The 21,576-nt window shown below is 42.1% G+C and overlaps 1 protein-coding gene across 1 annotated transcript; it reads left to right on the top strand.

Annotated features, from left to right (window-relative positions):
• The first annotated feature begins 4,730 nt into the window (after positions 1-4,730).
• Positions 4,731-20,551, top strand: LOC110488790 (sestrin-3). Its single transcript, XM_021561178.3, has 9 exons — positions 4,731-4,941; positions 15,097-15,297; positions 15,550-15,732; positions 16,397-16,654; positions 16,765-16,876; positions 17,203-17,327; positions 17,514-17,680; positions 17,908-18,052; positions 18,276-20,551. The coding sequence occupies exons 1-9, from the start codon at positions 4,876-4,878 to the stop codon at positions 18,363-18,365; spliced, it is 1,347 nt and encodes a 448-aa protein (XP_021416853.2). The 5' UTR covers positions 4,731-4,875; the 3' UTR covers positions 18,366-20,551.
• The last annotated feature ends 1,025 nt before the right edge of the window (positions 20,552-21,576 follow it).

The raw sequence follows: 21,576 nt of genomic DNA, 5'->3' as shown, positions 1-21,576 counted from the left end.
GATTTGAAGTGGATTTAATAAGTGACATGGATTCACGTGGATTCACCTTGTCAGTATGTCATGGAAGAGCAGGTGTTCTTAATGTTTTGTACACTCAATGTATATGCTATTTCACTTTTTATCCAGCAAATCTCCATTCAATATTTCCATTAGCCTACTTTCTTGCTATAGTAAATCACAACATTGTGTATGAAATCATGATTTAGCATGCCATGTAATAGTTACATCACCTCATGAATTTAGGAGATGAGATCATGGGGTTATTAACTATTCCAAGAAGTTTTAAAAGTCTTTGCCCTTTGCTGCAAAACAGCTTGATCAGGTTCCTATCAGATTTGTTGAGACCACATGACAGCTTTATGCAGCCCTTTCACATCACAATCATTTAGACTTGACCAATCATGGAATGTTCTAACGTTTAAAAAATATATATGAAATTGCCCCTCCAGTTCAATTGTGGAAAGGTTGCGCTTTATTCTGATTATTTAGATTAGAGTTATCTGGTTCAGACTGGTCTTGCATGTCTGCCAAAATGGCTGTCACATGATGTTTTTGTGGACATAACTGTGTGTTAATCTAGTATGTATTCAGGAGTTAGATTCTAGCAGCTCAGTTTTTCTCCTCTCGAGTTTCTCCAACAATTACAACTGTTATATCTAGCACATTCATAGGATATTCAAACTTTTAAAAGTAAAGTCATATAAAATATGTCATGGTATTTACACGTGCGAGGTGAAATAAATGTTTCAGGCTGTTGCAATTTCAGTAACCAGCAGACCATAGCTCTAAGGGGTGTGCTGACAAGGCTGACTTGTCATTGCTCTGAGCTTGTTTTGTGTTTTTACCAGCTGTAGAATGATAATGCTTGTACACCAGTCCCCTCTCCCAGTGGAACTGGGGCCACAATGACTGTAAGCTGTCATCATTAATGGGGGTGAATATTGGGTACTGTCTCCCTTGCCATTCACTGGCACTTGATTGACTCCCTGAACAGATGACTCAGTCCATGGCAATAACTCCTGATATTATATAAGGCCCTAGATCTTAATCAACTCCTTGTTCTAGAAAAACAGGCGGACGCTGATGATATTGATATCGGTTCCCTTATGGGATAATTAATATGGGCCATAATGTAACAGCTAATGAACAAATTACAGTTAAACAGAGGTCCAGTGAAATGGGGTGGCCTCATCCTTCCAGAACATAAACCAAACAAAGGGCTAACTACAATTTCTAATGACTTGCAGTGACATACCTGGAAAATATTCAGACCTTGGATGTTCCCTTGGAAGTAAACGGTTGCCTTTCACACTCACACTCCCTGTAGGTCTCTCACCTCACCTCTCTATTTCAGCCTTGTTGATTATGACGTAGTGCTCCTGAGGGAGGCCAAGAGTGTGAGAAGCTACTTTTGGCAATAGAACAAACCACATATAAAATCTTTAGATGGAATTACATTTACCTAAATCAGAGTTTATTCCTTTTATGCACAGGATACAGCAGGTGTAAAAGGTACAATAAAATGCGACAATGACATACTTGCAAGCTCTCTTTTCAACATTGCAGTAACAGAAAACAAAAACTCAATTGTAGTCTTTTTTTTTTGTCTCAAAGGCCCACCTTTTTCTTTAAGCCTGTGGAAATCTAATAGGAAGAGTATTTTATCAACAGCAAATGTTACAGAAGGTAGTGCATTAGGAGGGCATGTGTATGTCTGACAAATGGGTGTCTTTTGGGAACGAAAACATTGTACATTTTAGCAAGACATGATTGAATGATGGCCAGATTACTGTTTTAGAACAAAAGCACTATTCATTCAAGACCTGTGTGTGGACTGAGTTAGTCCAAGCTGAAAGCAACAGGGGGGCAGAAGGTCAATAAAATAATAATTAAATCAGAACGCAATAGTCATTAGTTGATATCACATGTTTGGGGAGAAAGCAATGATACTTGTTTATTTCCAGACACCAACTGCAGGGAACAATGGAATGGCTGTGATTTAACCTGGCATTTACAGATGGGGCTCTCCCACTTCCTGGCCAAGTTGAAGAGGCAGGGAAAAAGTGTTCTAAGTCAGTGTTAGCTCTGTGGCTCTGATGACATATGCCAGAATCTTGGTCCACTCTCTCTCAAATGTGTTTACTTGAACAGGAAATATACATAGATTTGTTTTACACAACAACCACTTTATACTAGGCCTCACATTCAGTTAAATGGATTGAGGACCTTGCTGCTGTAGAATCTTGATCTAGTTTGACAAAGATTGGCTCTTTTTAAGGGACTGATATAATTTATTGTCCGACCAAATAGTATAATCCCACTGATGCTCTGAGATATTGGTTTTCTCCAGGTTGGAGAGCACGTTGGGCTCTGAGACAAACGTACTAAATACAGACAGGAAAGAGCACTCCTTGGCTTGAGTCCCGCCTGGGGCCCTGCTGACAGTGCTATGAAATGGTGAGATTTTATGAAATAACTTAATATAAGAAATAAATGGATTACCCTGTCTATTGTTTTCTCAGCCTGTTTTGTTCAAACAGAGTTTGAATTATGCCAGCCATTATGGAGTTCTGGGCAAGAGTGAACCATTTCATGTTTCAGCTTCTGTACATTGTATACTGTATGTTTCCTCAGATGAAGGCTATTCTACCGTCAGTTAGATTGTTTGTTATTTTTCTATAGCGCAAATATATGAAATTGTGTAGGAGGATAAATAATGATCTTCCTGGCGCATTTGTATTGAGTCAGTGTGTATGAGGCAACTTCTACAGACAATATTAGTCTATAAGATTTCCAGCCAAGCAAAAGGGGTTTGGTATCAGATTCCCCACAAGAGTAACATTGTTCCCTGGTCCTTTGCCCAAATAAAATACCACCAATGAACCTGTTAGACGTTGAAGCATCAGAATCTTGTAGTTTTCAAGTTACTGTATATCCTATTGTCACAAGTGCAATCTCAGATGTGTTTCATTACTGCTTTTTAACCACCTTTGTGTTGCTCATTGTCTGTTTCTGTGACGTGGAAAATAGTTTTGGTTTGAAAAAAGTCAACTGTTGTTTTAAGGGTGATATTTCACCCACAGGATTATGTCAGCATGGTAACCAAATTTCAGACAAACCTTGTATAAAATATAAAAAATGTGTACCTTTGAAACAATGTCAGTTCTTCACAGTTATATATGTCGGGGTAAAAATAGTCTAGGCAGCACCTCCTACTGGAGAGTTGATTTATCTACAGCTGCCCTTTGGTCTCCCATCAGGGTTTTAACCAAGCCCAGCTTTGATATTTGTCACTGACTATTACCAATGTGCTATCGTGAGAATGATTGTTGAGAGCTCGCCACTTAAAAACCAAATATACACTGTTGCTATCAAAGTCATTTCAAAAGGGTAGGTTTAACAGAGCAAATGAAATGTGACCATACTTTTTATTTAACATATCATTAATGCTAGTCAGGCCTATATAGCATTTGCAACTTAAAAATAGGCAATACTATAGGCCTAAGGTTTCAAACTCTGGATGTATCACGTTTCAGGTATGACCCAGATGCAAACAGTATCCAAAAAACAAAAGTTTATTTCCAAAACAGGGGCAGGCAAATGACAGGTCAAAGGCAAGCAGGGGTCAATAATCCAGAGAGGGTGTAAAGGGTCCAGAACGGCAGGCAGTCGGGTCAATAATCCAGTTAGGTGGGGGTAAGGTACAAACACGGTAGGCAGGCTCAGGGCAGTCAGAAGGTTCAAAACCACAAAGGACTAGGAACAAGAACCATGCAGGGGAACAACATGCTGGTATGTTTCAAAAACAAAACAAACTGGCAACAGACAAACAGAGAACTCAGGTATAAATACACAGGGGATATTAGGAATGATGGGTGACACTTGGAGTGAGGTGGATACAAGCACAAAGACAGATGAACAGATCAGGGTGTGACAGGATGATTTCAAATGTATTGATATTGAATTGTGTTTGATTGTCAACACAACCAAATATCCACATTTGAAGGACATGTGTCTTATGATTGAATAGTTCCATATTAATTTGTAGAAAAATTAAAACCAGATTTAGGCAAGTTAACATGTTACAGATGCAGCGGAGAGCTTGTGTTTATAACTTGGTGATTATAACTTGTTTGCTTTCCTTTTCCTCAGAAGTGTCAGGGAATCGTTCCGTATGACATTATCTGATGCATGCATATGTTCCTTTTTTAGTACAATCTTCTGTTCCTCTATTTTGTTTCCTACAGACACAATTTTTTTCTGATGAATTACTAGTAATCAAGTATGAGGATTGACTTTTTTCAATTAAGGTATCTTTACTTTTACTCAAGTATGACCATTGGGTACTTTTTTTTACCACTGCACCCACCTACAAACACTTGGCTAAGAATATACCCATAATCACTTGCGTTTCTTTTTTTTTAGGGCCCTATATGAGAAAAATGTATTTTGGGCCCAGTAGGTACTGGAGTAAGTCCTGTGAGAGGTAATTTTGTTGTATGGCTTTCCTCTCTGTGGACTGTGGGAAAAATAAAGAAAAACACACTGCAAATTGATCTCAACGTTGAATGGATCAAATGGCTTTTTCCCCACCAGACCATAGCTAGCAGTAATAGAATTTCATATCAGCCTTTCAGTGAAAGAGTTGAAGCCTTAAATGCCATCTCTGTAAGTTGATTGGTCTTTAGCATTTGCACGGCCCCTACTCTTTACTCCACCCCTTTATGATTTGATTGGGCAAACTGTTACTGGAGCTGTCAGTCCACTGCGAGTTTTTTTCACCTCTAGCTAAATGCCCAGACTTGTAGTGGCTCCGCTTTGTCAGGTGGACATCAGGAGAGACAGAGCCGTATCCATGCACTAATTAGTTGGAAAATGATAATCTTTATGAAAGAAATGGATTTCCCTCTCAGAAACCAATGTCAGCGCGTCCAGAACCAGGTATTTGTCTTGACTTAACTACTAAAAAGCCAGTCAACGTTCCAATTTATGATTAACGTTAGCTGGCTACTAATAAAGTTCCATCGACTGTCGTTCATTCATTTTGTCCTGAAAAATGTGTGGCAGGTTTTGTCTCTCACGAAACTGTTAGCTCCAGAACTACGTTAACTACTTATACTTCTATCCCTTGATAATGGTGTTTTTTGTTTTGTTTTTGTCTCGAGATTTGCTTTAGCTAGCTAACTAATTTAATGTCCGAGCTAGTTTGTCGCCCTCTAATGGCTAGGTAACTAACGGTAACTGCCTTGGTAACTCATTCAGACAACTGACTTGATAACCAGCTAGCTAACGTTAGATGACAGTTGACAAGGGGCAGGTGAGCAGCTAAGTTAACTAACAGGTGGCTATTAAGTTAGCTAACAAGCTAGCTTGTTTACTAGCCAAGGCAAGTAACGTTAGCTAGCTATCTAACGATTATTCTGAGCCAAATGGTCAAATAAATGGCCAGCTAACGTTAGCTAACTATTGTTTGTCATCTCTGAAATAGCTAGGTAAATCACGTTAACTAACTAGCCAAAGTACCAACAAAGCAATGCCAATGGTCATCGATTGTCATTTAATTTATATAGCTAGGGGCTTCTTGAAGGGACGGTAACAAGCTGTCAATAATTTTGATTTGTCAGTCAGTCAATGAATGAACATTTGCTGTTGTTGAAAAATGGTTTAGACATCTATTCAACTAAACTAACGGTGTTGAATGGTAACCTAGTCCTAGAATGTTTCCATAATGGATTGACAACTAGCTAACGTTAACTGGATATTAAAAATGAATGTGTTAATCTGCAAACTAGGCTATACTTTTCTTCGTGATGTATTTGCATTATGATTTTAGCTATATTTGCAGCCTAGGTTTGATGGCCATCAGCCGCCTACTATTTTCTCTTTTTGTGGTAGAAGGCAATAATGACATCATCTCTAGCGATTTGCACGTACAGAAAAAGTGTCTGCTAATGCAATGTCATTCCATCATTTTGGCAGTCTCAGTGTGTTCTGACCAGCTGCAAAGAATCTAGTTGGCTTGCTAACGAACAAAGACAGTCGTTGACAATCAGAGTTCAAGGAGCAGTTTTCCTGTTCTGTTTCAGTCGGCCTAATGCATTGTCCTCTGTCATAATGTCAAACGTTTGATAAAGATATTTGTTTTGTGTGTATTTTTTCACTAAGATTTAGACCTTGTGTGCAGTGATGCTGGGTGCACTGCCAATCAAAGTTGTTTTTCTCATTTCTGTGCTGTTTTTCAATGTACAGCCGAGAGGGGGCAGTGCGGATAGGATAACTTGTTTACTGCGATTCAATATTCAGAAAGAAGTAGCTAGAACAATAGAGGAATGTGGTCAGTGACATGCATTCCTTAATATTTGATGTAAAATTATATTTGACTTGTACCTGCACTTGCATATAGGGGTTTAGACCTAGGCTTTCTTCAATGCTATGTATGTCAGATGTCACATTTATTGCCTGCACCAAACCTGTCATACATATAAATGTGAATAGCCATCCTTATAAGATTTGCACCAGGCGTTTGCAGATTTGACTAGACAGAAGCATGGGATGTATATTTTTAATTTGAATAAAGAAGATCCTTTCTGAGGTTTACAGTTTTGGACATTTGTTGCAGCTCTGGTTAGAAAACAGACATATTGTTGCATCATGCTTTTGTGTGTTCTTTGTGCACAACCCAAAGTAGGGTCCCCTCCTAGACTATTGCTCCCTTACCACTGTATATCCTGTCAATAAAAGTGCCATAGATAAATGTCAGTTGTTTATCTGCAGGCATTGATATGAATTAGCAATTCTTACATACACACATGTTGTGTGTGTGAGTGTTGCAAAATAAATGTACACAAGTGTTTCAATCATTTCACCTGTACCGCTCGATCACGTCTGCGTAGGACAGCGCTAAAATAGAACTTGGTTCTCTTTGATACACGCAACGCACGGAAAGTCCCTTCCTGTTGTATTCGGCGCATGTGAAAAATAGTTTTATTTGATGATTGAATATCAGGAAGCTACAAACCCTGGATGCTTGAAAGACAAAGGAGGAGAGATTAAAGGAAGCTCAAATCTAATTGGCGTAGAAACATACGATTTTGTATGACTGGGTCAAAATTCTGCGAAAGAACCAACAAACAAGAGGACCGTGTGCATGATGGGTAAAATAACAACCCAATGTTTATCTCCCAAGACTAACTAGCTATCTGAATGTCCATGAATGTATCATTTGTGTTTCGACCTGCCCCCAAATGATTAAAGTTGGTTCTGATATTTTAACCCGCGTGTCATGATCTCTAGACTGGTGTGTATGGACAAAATCAACATACGTGCAATCACCGCGATGGCGCATCTGTCTGTGGCTGGTGTAGTCAGCATATTAGGCATGCTTCTAGTTTGAAAAAGAGTCAGAGAAGTTTGAAAAGGGGGTATTGTGAATATAACTAACCAGGTTACAAAAGATGACTAGATCAAGCAAATAATGTAACCTGAATTCTGAAACACCTTGTGTGCATTAGCACTTCTTGTCTATGCTCAGCTGTCTGTCTCATGTCACCATATAATCTGGTTCTACCTGCCTGTCATGTTTTTTTGTTGTGTTATACATGCATGTTTGCATGTCTCCATATGTAGCATGGTATGTTTGTGTGGGTCGTCTATGGCTGCTGTCCTGCCCAGCTCCCCACCCCCTACCCCTCCTGTGGGCTGCAGCTGGTTGTTTAGCACACCTCCCTTGCAGAGCCAAAAACAAAGCTTGCTGTTTGTTTCCGATGAAGAGGGACGAGTGTGTTAATGGTACGCAGACGGGACTCGACACTAGCAGAGCAGCTAATGACAAGGACAGACCCCTTCAGGCTCACTTGGAATGCAGATAGAATATCCCTTTATCTCCTCCTTCATCTGCAGCTAACCCCCTCCCTTGCAGCCCCCTGCACTACCTTATCCGCTCCCTCCCTCCCTGTCACATTTACCCGTTGAACCACTACTTGCATCATTTTTCTAGTCTTTGTTCTCCTTTGCTTGGTCATCTCTGCATACTTCCCATTTCTTATTTTATACTCCACAATTTATAGGCCATTGTCTATTTAAGCAATAAGGCACCTCAGAGGTTTGTGGTGTATTGCCAAAATACCACGTCTAAGGGCTGTTCTTACGCACGATGCAACGCAGTGTGCCTGGATACAGCCCTTAGCAGTGGAATATTGGCCATATACCACAAACCCACGAGGTGCCTTATTGCTATTATAAACTAGTTACCAATGTAATTGGAGCAGTAAAAATAAATGAGTATGTCATACCCGTGGTATACGGTCTGGAATACCATTGCTGTCAGCCAATCAGCATTCAGGGTTGATTTGTTTCTTCTACCCCTCTTTCCCTTCCCTCACCACTGCCACTATCCTTTGCATCTCGTTTTTACCTTGTGACGTTCTCGGATCAATAAACAAATTAGTTTCCCTGTGCAGCAGAGAGGCAGGGACCAGGGTCAGGGTGGATGATGTGGTAAATCAATGGTGCTTTTGCATTTCAAATCATGTTAACCTCTGCCGAGACCCAGGGAGTTACAGGCCTTCGTCAGGACAATACTTTATTGAAAGGCTTTCAGCTGATTTACAGCCTCTCAACCTTCCTCACTTAATACAATATAGCAGTCTGCTCTTGGAAACACTCTCAGTAATCCCTGTGCATGTTATTAGTCTCAGCCTTTACACTTTGATATTATATGCTGCTGCAATCAGTATGCATGTCTCTATATAGGCCTACAGTTGAAGTCGGAAGTTTACATACACCTTAGCCAAATACATTTAAACTCAGTTTTTCTCAATTCCTGACATTTAATCCTAGTAAAAATGTCCTGTTTTAGGTCAGTTAGAATCACCACTTTTATTTTAAGAATGTGAAATGTCAGAATAATAGTAGCGAGTGATTTATTTCAGCTTTTATTTCTTTCATCACATTCCCAGTGGGTCAAAAGTTGACATACACTCAATTAGTATTTGGTAGCATTGCCTTTAAATTCTTTAACTTGGGTCTAATGTTGCGGGTAGCCTTCCACAAGCTTCCCACAATAAGTTGGGTGAATTTTGGCCCATTCCTCCTAACGGAGCTGGTGTAACTGAGTCAGGTTTGTAGTCCTTGCTTGCACACGCTTTTTCAGTTCTGCCCACAAATGTTCGATAGGCTGGAGGTCGGGGCTTTGTGTGTGCCGCTCCAATACCTTGACTTTGTTGTCCTTAAGCCATTTTGCCACAACTTTGGAAGTATGCTTGGGGTCATTGTCCATTTGGTACCAAGCTTTAACTTCCTGACTGATGTATTGAGATCTTGCTTCAATATATCCATGTCCTTTTTCCTCCCTCATGATGCCATCTATTTTGTGAAGTGCACCAGTCCCTCCTGCAGCAAAGCACCCACACAACATGATGCTGCCAACCCCATGCTTTACGGTTGGGATGGTGTTCTTCGGCTTGCAAGCCTCCCCCTTTTCCCTCAAAACATAACAGTGGTCATTATAGCCAAACAGTTCTATTTTTGTTTCATCAGACCAGAGGACATTTCTCCAAAAAGTATGGTCTTTGTCCCCATGTGCAGTTGCAAACCGTAGTCTGGCATTATTATGGCAGTTTTGGAGCAGTGGCCTCTTCCTTGCTGAGAGGCCTTTCAGGTTATGTCGATATAGGACTTGTTTTACTGTGGATATCGATACTTTTGTACCTGTTTCCTCCAGCATCTTCACAGGGTCCTTTGCTGTTGTTCTGGGATTGATTTGCACTTTTCGCACCAAGGTACGTTCATCTCTAGGAGACTTCCTGAGCGGTGTGACGGCTGCGTGGTCCCATGGTGTTTATACTTGCGTACTATTGTTTTTACAGATGAACGTGGTACCTTTAGGCATTTGGAAATTGCTCCCAAGGATGAACCAGACTTGTGGAGGTGTACAATTTTCTTTTCTGAGGTCTTGGCTGATTTCTATTGATTTTCTGGGATCTTTTATTTCAACTCATGAAACATGGGACCAGCACTTTACATGTTGCGTTTTATATTGTTTTAAAAAAATTATAGTTTGTACATTAGCTACGTATTTTTATTTTGTGCCAACTTGTTAGTTGGGCTATACGTACACAAATACAAATGTGTTAAGAGTCAGCAGAATTGATGTGACTCATTGTGTCATTTCCTGCCTGGGACTGAAGAAAGGATGTTGGTTCCTGTTTTAGTTTGACTAGACTACTTCTTATAATGGAACATGTTGGAGATTAATTTCCCTATTTGAGCATGTCAAGATGTCTGGGGAAACTAATTGTACCGTATAGAAAATGTATGTCGTTGTGATAGTTTAAAGTGTGTGTGACATTTTCTTGTCTGGTTTGAATTATTAGTGAACAATTGCAACAACGGTGAACAGAATGACTAGTTCCATGTCTTAAGCAGGTCACTCACCCTACCTGTAAGTGTGCCAGTGACGCCTTCCATACAGGTTCTCTCATACTGTCACTTAAAGGGATACTTATGGATTTTGGCAATGAGGCCCTTTATCTTCTTCCCCAGAGTCAGATTCAGTTGTGGATACCATATTTCTGTCTAGTATGAAGGAAGTAATGGTAGTTTTGCAAGCCATTGTTAACTAGCGTTATCACTATGACTGGAGGTCTATGCTATCTGCTAGCATGCTTGATTCTGTTGCCCTACAGCGCTATCAGGTAAATGGTGACTGGCCTGTTGAGAGGTGCAGAACACGTCTGTATTTTACTGCCACTCTGAGCCTGTTTTCCATCGGGCTTGGTTATCGGGCCCTGATGAACTACTATATATTTACAGGGCGAGTGGGACATGGCCTCTGAGGCTTTTAGCATCCTGGTTGGGAATAGGGTACCATCTGGCTGACTGGTCTGGAGCGTTGGCATTCCAGCTTTAACGCATCGGTCTGACACGTTAATAACACACACTAATAATGTGGTGTCATGGCCACAGCAGGATGTTTATGATACAGCCTTTAAAGCCTGACTGAGCCCTGACTGAAATTTAAACTTGTGTTTAATTCGCTTGTATGGATCTTGATTCCCAGAAAGTTTCTCAAAACACCCATGGAGGCTTGGTTAGACCGAGTTCCTGGAGAGTGGGACTTTGATTGCTCTCCAACATGGAAAATGTGGGGCCACAAGTCAGCAGGCACAGAGTTGTGGGGGCATACATGTAGGGTTGCGTGAGTGACGTATGCCAGTGTCAAAGACCTTGATGCTAGACCAATGAGGCCCGTGTCGTAGAGTTGAGCTCCCGTGTTCCTAGAAAGTAGACAAGTGGGTCAGGATCCAAGTCTGCATGGCTAGAGCTTTCTCTCCTGTTTGCTGCGGTCTCGGTCACTGAACCACTTACATGTTTTTCTCCAAAGGCCACACCTGACCATACATGCTCAAAATAGGATTACCATGACATTGACACATTGCAGTCGATAGCTGTTGCATGGTGATTTAAAAAAGGACTTAAGTCATTGTGAATGAGGACTCGTGTATTGGAAGGCCATAGAAATAAAATGTCACATTTAGGCAATGAATTCCATGGGCTGTCAGCTGAGTGGTTAAACCCCCTAGGCCTATCCTGTTCCCCTTCTTGACATCCACCAAAATGTTGGAGGAGATGTGTACTCATTTTAATATTGGAAAGTCTTTGTACCTAATGTTGGAGGAAGAGCAGCGCCACCTGCTGGGTAAGGTGTGAAGTGAATCGTTTTTGAGCCACAGAGAAGCCAGTGAGATATGCTAACATGTGGCTAAATGCCACGGAGCTATTACGTGAGGTGTTAGAGCTACATAACGATCATCGCAAATCACCATCGCTGCCACACACCCGCTGATATAGATATACCTTTGGTATGAGGGGAGCCATAACTAGTGGCTGTGGCAGTCACGAAATTGTCAGCTGGGGATTGTCAAGCAAATAACTGTCAGTCTCATGGTAATTGACCAAAACACATTTAGGATCTCCTGGCTTCCACATATAGCATACAAGCCATTTTTTTAAAGTCCATGTAATATAGCCTACATTTAATATAGCCTACACCTTCACAATAAATCCATGATTTATTTTAGACAGGTCTAAAGAAGCATGACATGAAGAAAATGTGGTCTATTTCAGAAGAGAAGAATAGTGTACTCTGAGTTGTCCGGATGTGGTTATGCCAAATGGCTGTGGGTTACACTATTTCATTTAACAGACAAGATTTGCTTATAATTCCGTGGCATTATTTTTAGAGTATGAAGAATACAATTTGAACAAGGCTGAATAAAATATAAATATTGTCTCCAAGCGATTTGAGGGAGTGTGCACCTGCACCTATTCTGTTTTGAGCGGTTAACAAAGAAATGGGTACTCCTGTATGCTTAATTAAGAGTGTATGTAACTTTAATTGTTATACAAAAGTTGGCCTATGTGTTTATATTTTTATACATTGTAAGGCTGCGTTATTAGATTATAAAGTCATGAGCTCTGCTTTTGTACACACTCCAATAGTCTCTCATTCACAATTTGATAAGCACTTGATAATGCCTTGCATTTCATGGTGGCATCCCCTTTGTGGCCGTAATGCACCCTAAAGAATCTATGCCTTTTTGCATCCTGGAGTGCTGCGTTGTGCCTTTCTCCCTGAGTGTGCTGTGCCCTCTCACTCACATGGCTCTCTGTCCTTATCCAATTCAGAGGTGCATGTTGGAAGAACTGTTCACGTTTACTTTTCGTCAGCCAACAAGATGAGAAGGCCTAACAAACAGCAAAAGCACTAGCCTATGTCAATCTACTATCCCCCATAGTACATTATTTCTCACACAGAATAGGTAAACTAAATATTCCAAACATAGTCTAGGACAGTTGTGGGATGTGATAGATCCAAAATGAATACAACCACTAGCATCAAAACATGTTTTATGCAATGTGGCTGATGCAACAAATCAGAATGTTTAGCTTAAAATGGCTATTTCTTCACATAAGCGCAGCAATGCATACATGGTAGTAGGTAGGCTACAGTGGGGCAAAAAAGTATTTAGTCAGCCACCAATTGTGCAAGTTCTCCCACTTAAAAAGATGAGAGGCCTGTAATTTTCATCATAGGTACACTTCAACTATGACAGACAAAATGTGAGAGAAAAAATCCAGAAAATCACATTGTATGATTTGTAATTTATTTATTTGCAAATTATGGTGTATAAGTGCAAATGTTCCATTAGTGGAAAACACCATTATCAAGTGACCGCAAATGCGATTATGCATGTAATGCTTTTATTATAAAGGGGCATTTTTTTATGGTGAAAATGATCTTTCCCAAACTTGAAAGTCACGTGCTGCTCAGTTAGGCTCTACACCCTTTGTAAAGCGGATTAATGTACTTAATTTTAAGAAGTTATTTGTCCACTTTAGTTGTGAAACAAACCTTGTCAAAACATATAGGCCTATGGGCTAGGCTACATGAGTCACATTGTTTCTTATGCTGGGCATCATTCACAAGGGATAATATATAATTCACAAGTGATAAGCTAATATTGTCACCCATCACACTCTTCTTGATTTAATCTTGTCTTTACATATACTAAATAATGTGACATTTTGTTTTGATTTAGAATGGACCATTATCATGCACCTGTATCGAAAACGGGGTCAGCATGAAAAAATACATGTTATCTATGTACTTAAATAGCGAATGGAGGACGCTTTCCCCCATGGTTTACTTTCATGCCAGCCAGTGAGGCTATACCCCTGTTGTAAAGAAGCAATGTGCTTAATATTAGGAAAGTTGAGAAATAGATCTTGTAGGCTGAGCCTATAGAAAGCTGGTGGGATCCTTATATTTGTAATAGAGGCCATCACTCTGTTTTCTCCTGCATTTGCAAAGCCTATAGAAATGTTGCGCAACATGAGTTCATGGGCTCTCGTGAAGGGTCTGATTTAGGTTTTCGAATACATTTGCATTGATATCAGAGTGATTACAGGGACAATAGAGTGCTGAGGACCAGGCAGTTGTCAAGTTTAGTAGGCTACTAATGACCAGCAGCAGCATCAGAGCTTGGAGAAGCCTAATTACCCCGACTTAAATGGTCATGTGGAATTTGACTGGCTTCATCACTCGTGACCGCCGGTGCGGCGGTAATAAGTTCACCACAACAGCCCTAGCCTTAACTGAGAACACCAGGCTCTGCCAACAGAGGCTGCTTAGCCACTTGGATCCTAGGTAAGCTGCCCTGGCCTCTCACATTTCACACACTGGGGAACTGAGTCAAGACCCGCTCTCTCCAGCCCGGTGCCAACACCTTTTCCTAGAAGCCGTTGAGAGTGAGGTAATAAATCCCTTTAGCCTTTAGAAGACCAGTCTCTCTCTGAGTCCATGTTTCTCTTGGCCTGTGACTCTCCTCCTCCCCAGCCAGCTTCTCCCTGTCAGTTTGGACTTTTCTACTTCTTTACTGTGGTTCTTCCCTCAATGAGGCCTCATTCAGGTCCAGCCTCACAATCCCCCATGCACCCAAGTTCCTCTACATGTATCTGCTCTACTCATTCTATCATAGTAAAGTGGAGGACTTTGAGCAGTTAATTCAGGGTAGTCTCATTGCATCCTCCTATGACTATTGATCTGTTTTGTCTTTTGGTTGATACTCTCTGGTACTGTGAATGTGTTGGATGCTGAGCTCTTTTCCCTACCAGCAAGTCTCTCTGCCTGAAAAGTGTGCAGAGCGGCCTTGTTTGTGTTTTGCAGGGGAATATTGTGAGGAATGTGTAGTGGTAAAATATCTCTGCTGCGGTTATAAGAAGTCTCCTGTCGACGGTTGGTTCAAAACCCACAGTCCTGACCTGCCTGCAATTCACATACTGATCTCACTGTAGGCTGACACCACAGGGACCATCAAAACAGAGGCTATCTGTCAGCATATCTGCTACCATAAGCAATCCTCACTAAATAAGGCTTGTGGAAAAACTGGCATTTAATTTATTCCCCATTTTGTTATAGAACATTGATTTTCACCTGCGATGAATCATTGCATAGACCTAGTTGCTGTGTGCATTGTCAGTGACATATTGTCTCTGCCACCTGTCTCACCATCCTCTTCCTCTGGTCCTGTCCAGGTGACGAAGGTGAACGCTGAGAAGGAGCGGGTGTCGCTGCGGTGCATGAAGGCTTTGGCCAGCAGGGGGGGGGTGGACGCCGTGTCCCAGCAGATGGCCTCTCACCCCCAGTACCTGGAGAGCTTCCTCCGTACCCAGCACTACATCCTCCACATGGACGGCCCCCTGCCCCTGCAGTACCGCCACTACATCGCCATTATGGTGAGGCCACTGGACACACGTTACACACACGCACTGCACGATGCACAGAAATGCGTATTGTATTTGCACCAATCACCCACTCACAGTTGCGTACACTTGCACTGACCCCACTTTCATGTACATAAACATTTACACTGACACAAACTCGCCACAACCCACCCACGCACATTGACACAAACGTGGTCAACATCCTGGAGTCAAGCCTACTTGTATTGAAGTGTGTGTCTCTGTCCCTCCCTCCATCTCTCCCAGGCTGCAGCGCAGCATCACTGTGGCTACCTGGTGTCTCTGCACTCGGCCCAGTTCCTCAGGGTGGGGGGCGACCCGCTGTGGCTACAGGGGCTGGAGGCCGTTCCCCCTCGCCTGCAACACCTTGACCAACTCAACAAGGTTCTGGCCCACCAACCCTGGCTCACCGCCCGCTCACACATACAGGTACCACAAGAACCAGCTCCTTGAAAAAGTTATGGGCTCTTATAAAAATATCTAATGTGCCAAAAAATAATGTTTTGATGCCTAAATTTGGATTTAGATTGATTCTTATCTTTGCGGTTTAGAACAGTGGTTCCCCCTTTTTGTAAGGAACTCAGTCTGGATTTCAGCTTACTCTTGAAAGTCGTAATGGTAGAATTGCACAAGGTGCAATTTTGAAATTGGGAAGTGCATCAGTTTTCCTCTTGTCATTTCAGACCTAGAGAGCAATTTATAACTTGCTGACGTTGCAGATCAACTAGCCCATGTCAGCTAATGTTTTTTTAGCCCTTAGATGTTGTAGTAATATCACATTAATACACATCAGATATGGCCAAATGTATAGAATTGCAAGAAAATTAGCTTTAAAACGGCAACATTTTCTCTGCAACCCATGACAAAATGTGTATAATTGCAGGAAATGTACTTTAAACCTGCAAAATGTTCCCTCCACCAACAAGAGGGGGTGTGAACAGCGGGACATTCCCCAATGTTGGAAGGGGGACCTGAGTGAAAAAAGTTTGGGAACCGCTGGTTTAGAGGGTCATATCCCTGATCAGTAGAGTTCTCCACCCCTGTCTAATCTCCACCATGAGGCCCACTCTCTGCTGTGTCCTTCCCCCACCAGGCGTTGCTGAAGACGGGGGAGCAGTGCTGGTCTCTGGCTGAGCTGGTTCAGGCTGTGGTGCTGCTGGCCCACTGCCACTCCCTTTCTAGCTTTGTGTTTGGCTCTGGCACTGACGTCGACCCCAACCCCGTCCCCGTCCCCCTCCACATAGCCCCCAACGGCACCCCCCCGGGCTACTGCCTCTGTGACGCTGCCAACGGCAATGTCAGCGCACCTCCGCCTCTCACCACACCCTCGGAGCACACCACACGACGACGGGTAAGGGTTGTGTGCTGTATCAGACTGAATATGACATCGGCGCTATTCCACAACAGATTGTTTCATGTTGTTCAACTTCACGTCTTTTATCATTTCATCTGTCTTGGCAGTCTCTGGACTCCAGTTGTGAGATGGTGTGTCTGAAAGAGAGGATACAGAAATCCCAGGAGGAGAAAGAGAGGGGGGAGTGCGTCCTACACACCCAGACACTCCAGCACACAGGTACACACACACACACAGCTGTCCCCGCTCACATTCACACCTGACATTGTGAAGCTGCGAGGGCTAAACTTATCCTCATGTGTGAACCAGTGGAGGCTGGTGGGAGGAGCTATAGGAGGACAGGCCCTTTGTAATTGCTGGAATGGAATCAATGGAACGGTATAACAAAAATATGTAAACCACATGTTTGACTCTGTTCCATTGATTCTATTCCAGCCTTTACAATGAGCCCGTCCTCCTATAGCTCCTCCCACCAGCCTCCACTGGCGTGAACGTTGAGTGACGGATCGACTATATTTATTTATCCTCTCACTGTTTCCTCTCAGATGTGGAAGATGAGGAGGAGATGATCTACTCAGCAGACCCCTCTCGTTTCATAACAGACCCTGAGTTCGGCTACCAGGAGTTTGCCCGCAGGGAGGAAGACCACTTCCAAGTATTCCGGGTGCAGGTAAGGACATGGTTTACGTTCATGTTGGAATACGTGACCGGAGTCCATGTCAGTAAAGTAATACATCAGATTTGTAGAATGTGAGTAGCATATGCTGCATCGTATGTCTGTGGGCATATAGTTAGCTGAGGTGTTACAGGAACCATGCGAGTATTTCAGGTTTGTTTGTGCGGTCTGTCTGGGCAGGACTACTCCTGGGAGGACCACGGCTTCTCCCTGGTCAACCGGCTGTACTCGGACATCGGGCACCTGCTGGACGACCGTTTCCGCAGCGTCACGACGCTCCCCTCGTCCCACGGTCCTGACCTGAAGAGAGCCATCTGGAACTACATCCACTGTATGTTGGGAATTAGGTGAGGTCATTCTATTGGTCTGTACACAAACACACACACACACACGTATACATACACAGGAACCAGCACAAATCGTATGAACACTTATAAAGTGAGATGCTATCGTGATCACATGCATTGCAGCCAGGTTAGTCCTATGATTCAACGCTTGGGATTCGCTGCAAAGGCCCCGCTTGGATAGCGTTCATGTTTGCATGACATGTGACACTTGTGGTGTGGGTCTGCAGGTACGACGATTATGACTACGGAGAGGTAAACCAGTTGCTGGAGAGGGAGATGAAGCTTTATATCAAGTCTGTGGCCTGCTACCCTGACGCCACCAAGACCCCGATGTGTCCCCTGCCCTGGACACCGCTCAAACCTTCCGAGAGGGTACGCACCCCACCTCATACCAATACATACTGCATCCATATAAAGCTGAACTATATACTGGAACTAAATCTACTGGAGAATAATAGTTTTGTCCAATTAATGTGGTCAAATGGGATGCAAAGTGGTCGTTTGTGTTCTGTTTCCCCCTCAACCCCATTCCATCTCTTGCTCTCTTATGATATCATCCTCTTTTTTTCTTTCTTTTTTTTCTCTCTTCTCTTAGATCCATGTGAACTTGCTTATAATGGAGGCTCGGTTACAGGCTGAGCTTCTGTATGCTCTGAGAGCCATCACCCAGTACATGATAGCTTAGGTCGGTTGGCGGGAGGGAGGCACAAAGTTCATCACCAACGATACAGAAAGACCAAGCTAGAAGGCTGCAGGGTGGGAACCCCCTTACAGCAGGCAGGGATATGGGGAAGAGACTGGCAATTCTGAGGAGGAAGCGTTGTGCAACTATCTGTCCTATTTCTCAGTTAAAAATGGGACAAAAAATATAATGCAATCATTTAAGATCTAGTGGAAAACTATTTTCCAAAGTCAAAACAAGCAACGCAATTCCTCTCTTCCCTTCACTCTGCCTGCTCATTTTCCACTGTGCAAGGGTGGTCTGTCCACTTCTCATTTAATGTGTTTTCCTCTTACAAAATGTCTCTGCTCTTGATGGTTAATGTGCAATTATATTACTATTATTACAATAGATATGAATTATTTTCATTTTTATTCATGTTTGTCTCAATTCTGGGATGAAAGCAGACGGTTGGTTCTGCATTGTAGCAAAGAGATACGTACCCATGGCCAACACAATAACCCATTTCTTGGTTTGTGATTAGTCTTTAGAACTTTACATTTGTTCTAAACAAATTGTTTATCCTTATTGGATTGAGTGGATGTTTTGGAGATATTGCCATAATTTGTCTTGTTAGTCCCTGCCAGTGTTGGTGTAGGTAGTTGGTGAGGGTGATGGACAGTTGTTCATTGTAGCTCTCTTAACATTTTGCGTTAGTACTGTAAGGTCAAGAACAAAACCAAGACACTGCAAGACGATATCACACAACTATAGTTTATTTTAAAAGCACTTTATTTGTGTGTGTGTGTGTGTGTGTGTGTGTGTATATATGGCGTCTGATAGAAAGGATCCTTCTTGGGTCTCTCTGTAGTTAGATCAGCTGATCTCCATTCCTACAGTCACTACATAGTCCCAGAGCATTCTTGTGTAGGTGGAGTAGTGCAGGGCTACACAGGGTCCTAACGGAGGCCATGGCCCCAGACCTGAAGGAGATCACAATTCACTTCAGTATCTTAGATAAATCTGAAATCGCTACAACTATTTAAAAACGGATTTTAACTTTAATATACACAGGGGTGGCCAAAGTAATGTTTTGTAGAGTGACGCTCAGCCGTATGACTGTCAGTTGTTATATTGATGTGCTCTGGCATAGATCAAATGAAGGAATCTCCATTTCAAGGAAACTTCAACCATCCCTAAAACTGCATTGGTCAGCAGCACTCTGAACTGGAATATTGCAACCAAAAAAGTCCCCAAAAGTGACCTGCACTGGGTTTTGAATTGCTGTTAAACATACTCTACTATGCTACAGAAGATGTAGACTACAGATCAAATGTTATCAGTGGTCTGTGTATGATCTTGTGCATGTGAAAAGTAGGTTTTGTCTTTCAATTATTTATTTGGTGAGCTTTATGACCTAAAATAAAGATGCTGATGCATGGTAAAATTTGCAGAGCAGAACAATATGGGTACTAAAAACTAGATTTTTACCTTTATTGAATATTTTTTTTTGACACTTTTTGTAATATTTGCATCACAGTACTATGATTGTTGAGCCCTTTGTTCAGTTGCTGGGTTCGCTGCTATATCCTGCCTGTTGTGCTGCACCCTGAATATTTCAGAGGTAGTGAGGTTGACGACTCTTAATGGGCTCGACCGTTTTAAATGACAGAGGGAAATTAAGAAAGAAGGAAGTGCATATCAATAGATGCAAAAGAAGCGCTTTCTAGTGCAGGTGCCTTTAGGCCAAACTGGACTGGTGCTTGAGTGGACAGGCTAGTCTACTCTGGGTTGAGTGTGGGCCTCATTCGAGCAGACTGCCACTCTGGTTCCTCTGGAACAGTGTTCTGTGGCCCATATAGAACTCCCTGTGCCATCACCGCTGGACACATGGACGGTTACTCTACTTGGAAGTACTTACAGTCCTCATTGGCTCCTTGTCAACACCTCTATGACATCGTTATGGCTCCAAATGCAGGAGCGAAAGAGTTTTGTGTTCCTGTCTGTCTGAAGCTTCTGACCACCTGGCCAAGGAACTAAACGATTGAGCCACTGACACAAAGTTGGATGTTAGTTGTTCAATATTTACCACGTAAATGAATGGACAATATAATAAAATAAAAATGTCAAATGTAAGTGGAAAAAAAGCAAAAAAATATGTTTTTTGGAAATGTGAAGACTTATTTTTTTCTATAAAGATGTTCTATCAAGTGAGTGTTTCCACTGTTTTATTTACTGTGGTTGCCTAATAGTGCTTTCACATTTGCCATATGCTGTAGTCATTTCCAAATCAATTTGTCAGTGTGTACAACTAAGGGACTCCTTCTCAAGCAAACCAGTTTAGTTGAACCATTCACAGTACTATTGGAATAAGTGCAATTCAGAAACATATTATACACTGAGTATACACCTTTCTAATATTGAGTTGCACCCCCCTCCCTACAGAACAGCCTCAATTAGTCAGGGCATGGACTCTACGTGGTGTCAAATGTCCCACAGCAATTCTGGCCCAAGATGTTGTTCTGGGTGGTGGACCATTCTTGATACACAGGAAACTGTTGACTGTGAAAAATCCAACGGTGCTACAGTTCTTGACACAAACCGGCGAGCCGGGCACCTACTACCATATCCCGTTCAAAGGAACTTAAATATTTTATCTTGCTCATTCACCCTCTGAATGGCACACATACACAGTCCATGTCTCAAGGCTTAAAAATCATTGGACCTTTCTCCTCCCATTCATCTACACTGATTTGAAGTGGATTTAACAAGTGATGTCAATAAGGGTTCATAGCTTTGACCTGGTCAGTCTATGTCATGGAAATAGCAGTTGTTCTTAATATTTTGTATACTCACTGTATATCATTGAAGCACATTTACAAAAATATGAAATAAAGGGAGGAGAAGGTCCTTGCAGTTAAAAAGATGGTTGTCTTATGTCATTGAGGCAGAGTAAGGGTGAGGCTAGCCTGGATCCATAACAGCATCTGAGACCGAAGACAGATGGCAGGGTGATTTGAGCATGTCTGCAATCAACTCATCACGGATCCCTGACCGTAGGCCAAGTTCCCTTCTTATCCCTCACCCCCGTGATCACTTTACTGAGAAATCCACATTTAACCTATCATGTTGTTGTGCAATATGAAACAAACAAGCAGTTGTGCTCATGCATATTGCTAATAGTTGGCAAAAATACTTTGATTTCATTTAAATTGTCACTAAAATAGAGCACAGT

This window comes from Oncorhynchus mykiss, chromosome 14 (assembly GCF_057628025.1).
Source record: "Oncorhynchus mykiss isolate SJ-2025 chromosome 14, ASM5762802v1, whole genome shotgun sequence".
Taxonomy (NCBI): Eukaryota; Metazoa; Chordata; class Actinopteri; order Salmoniformes; family Salmonidae; genus Oncorhynchus; species Oncorhynchus mykiss.
This window is presented reverse-complemented; position numbering and strand designations above follow the sequence as displayed.

Coding starts and splice junctions, on each gene's coding strand:
- LOC110488790 (XM_021561178.3), top strand. CDS start 4,876: ATGATAATCTTTATGAAAGAAATGGATTTCCCTCTCAGAAACCAATGT. Junction 15,733..16,396: donor CCGCCCGCTCACACATACAG/GTACCACAAGAA, acceptor TTCCCCCACCAG/GCGTTGCTGAAGACGGGGGA. Junction 17,681..17,907: donor CACTGTATGTTGGGAATTAG/GTGAGGTCATTC, acceptor GTGGGTCTGCAG/GTACGACGATTATGACTACG.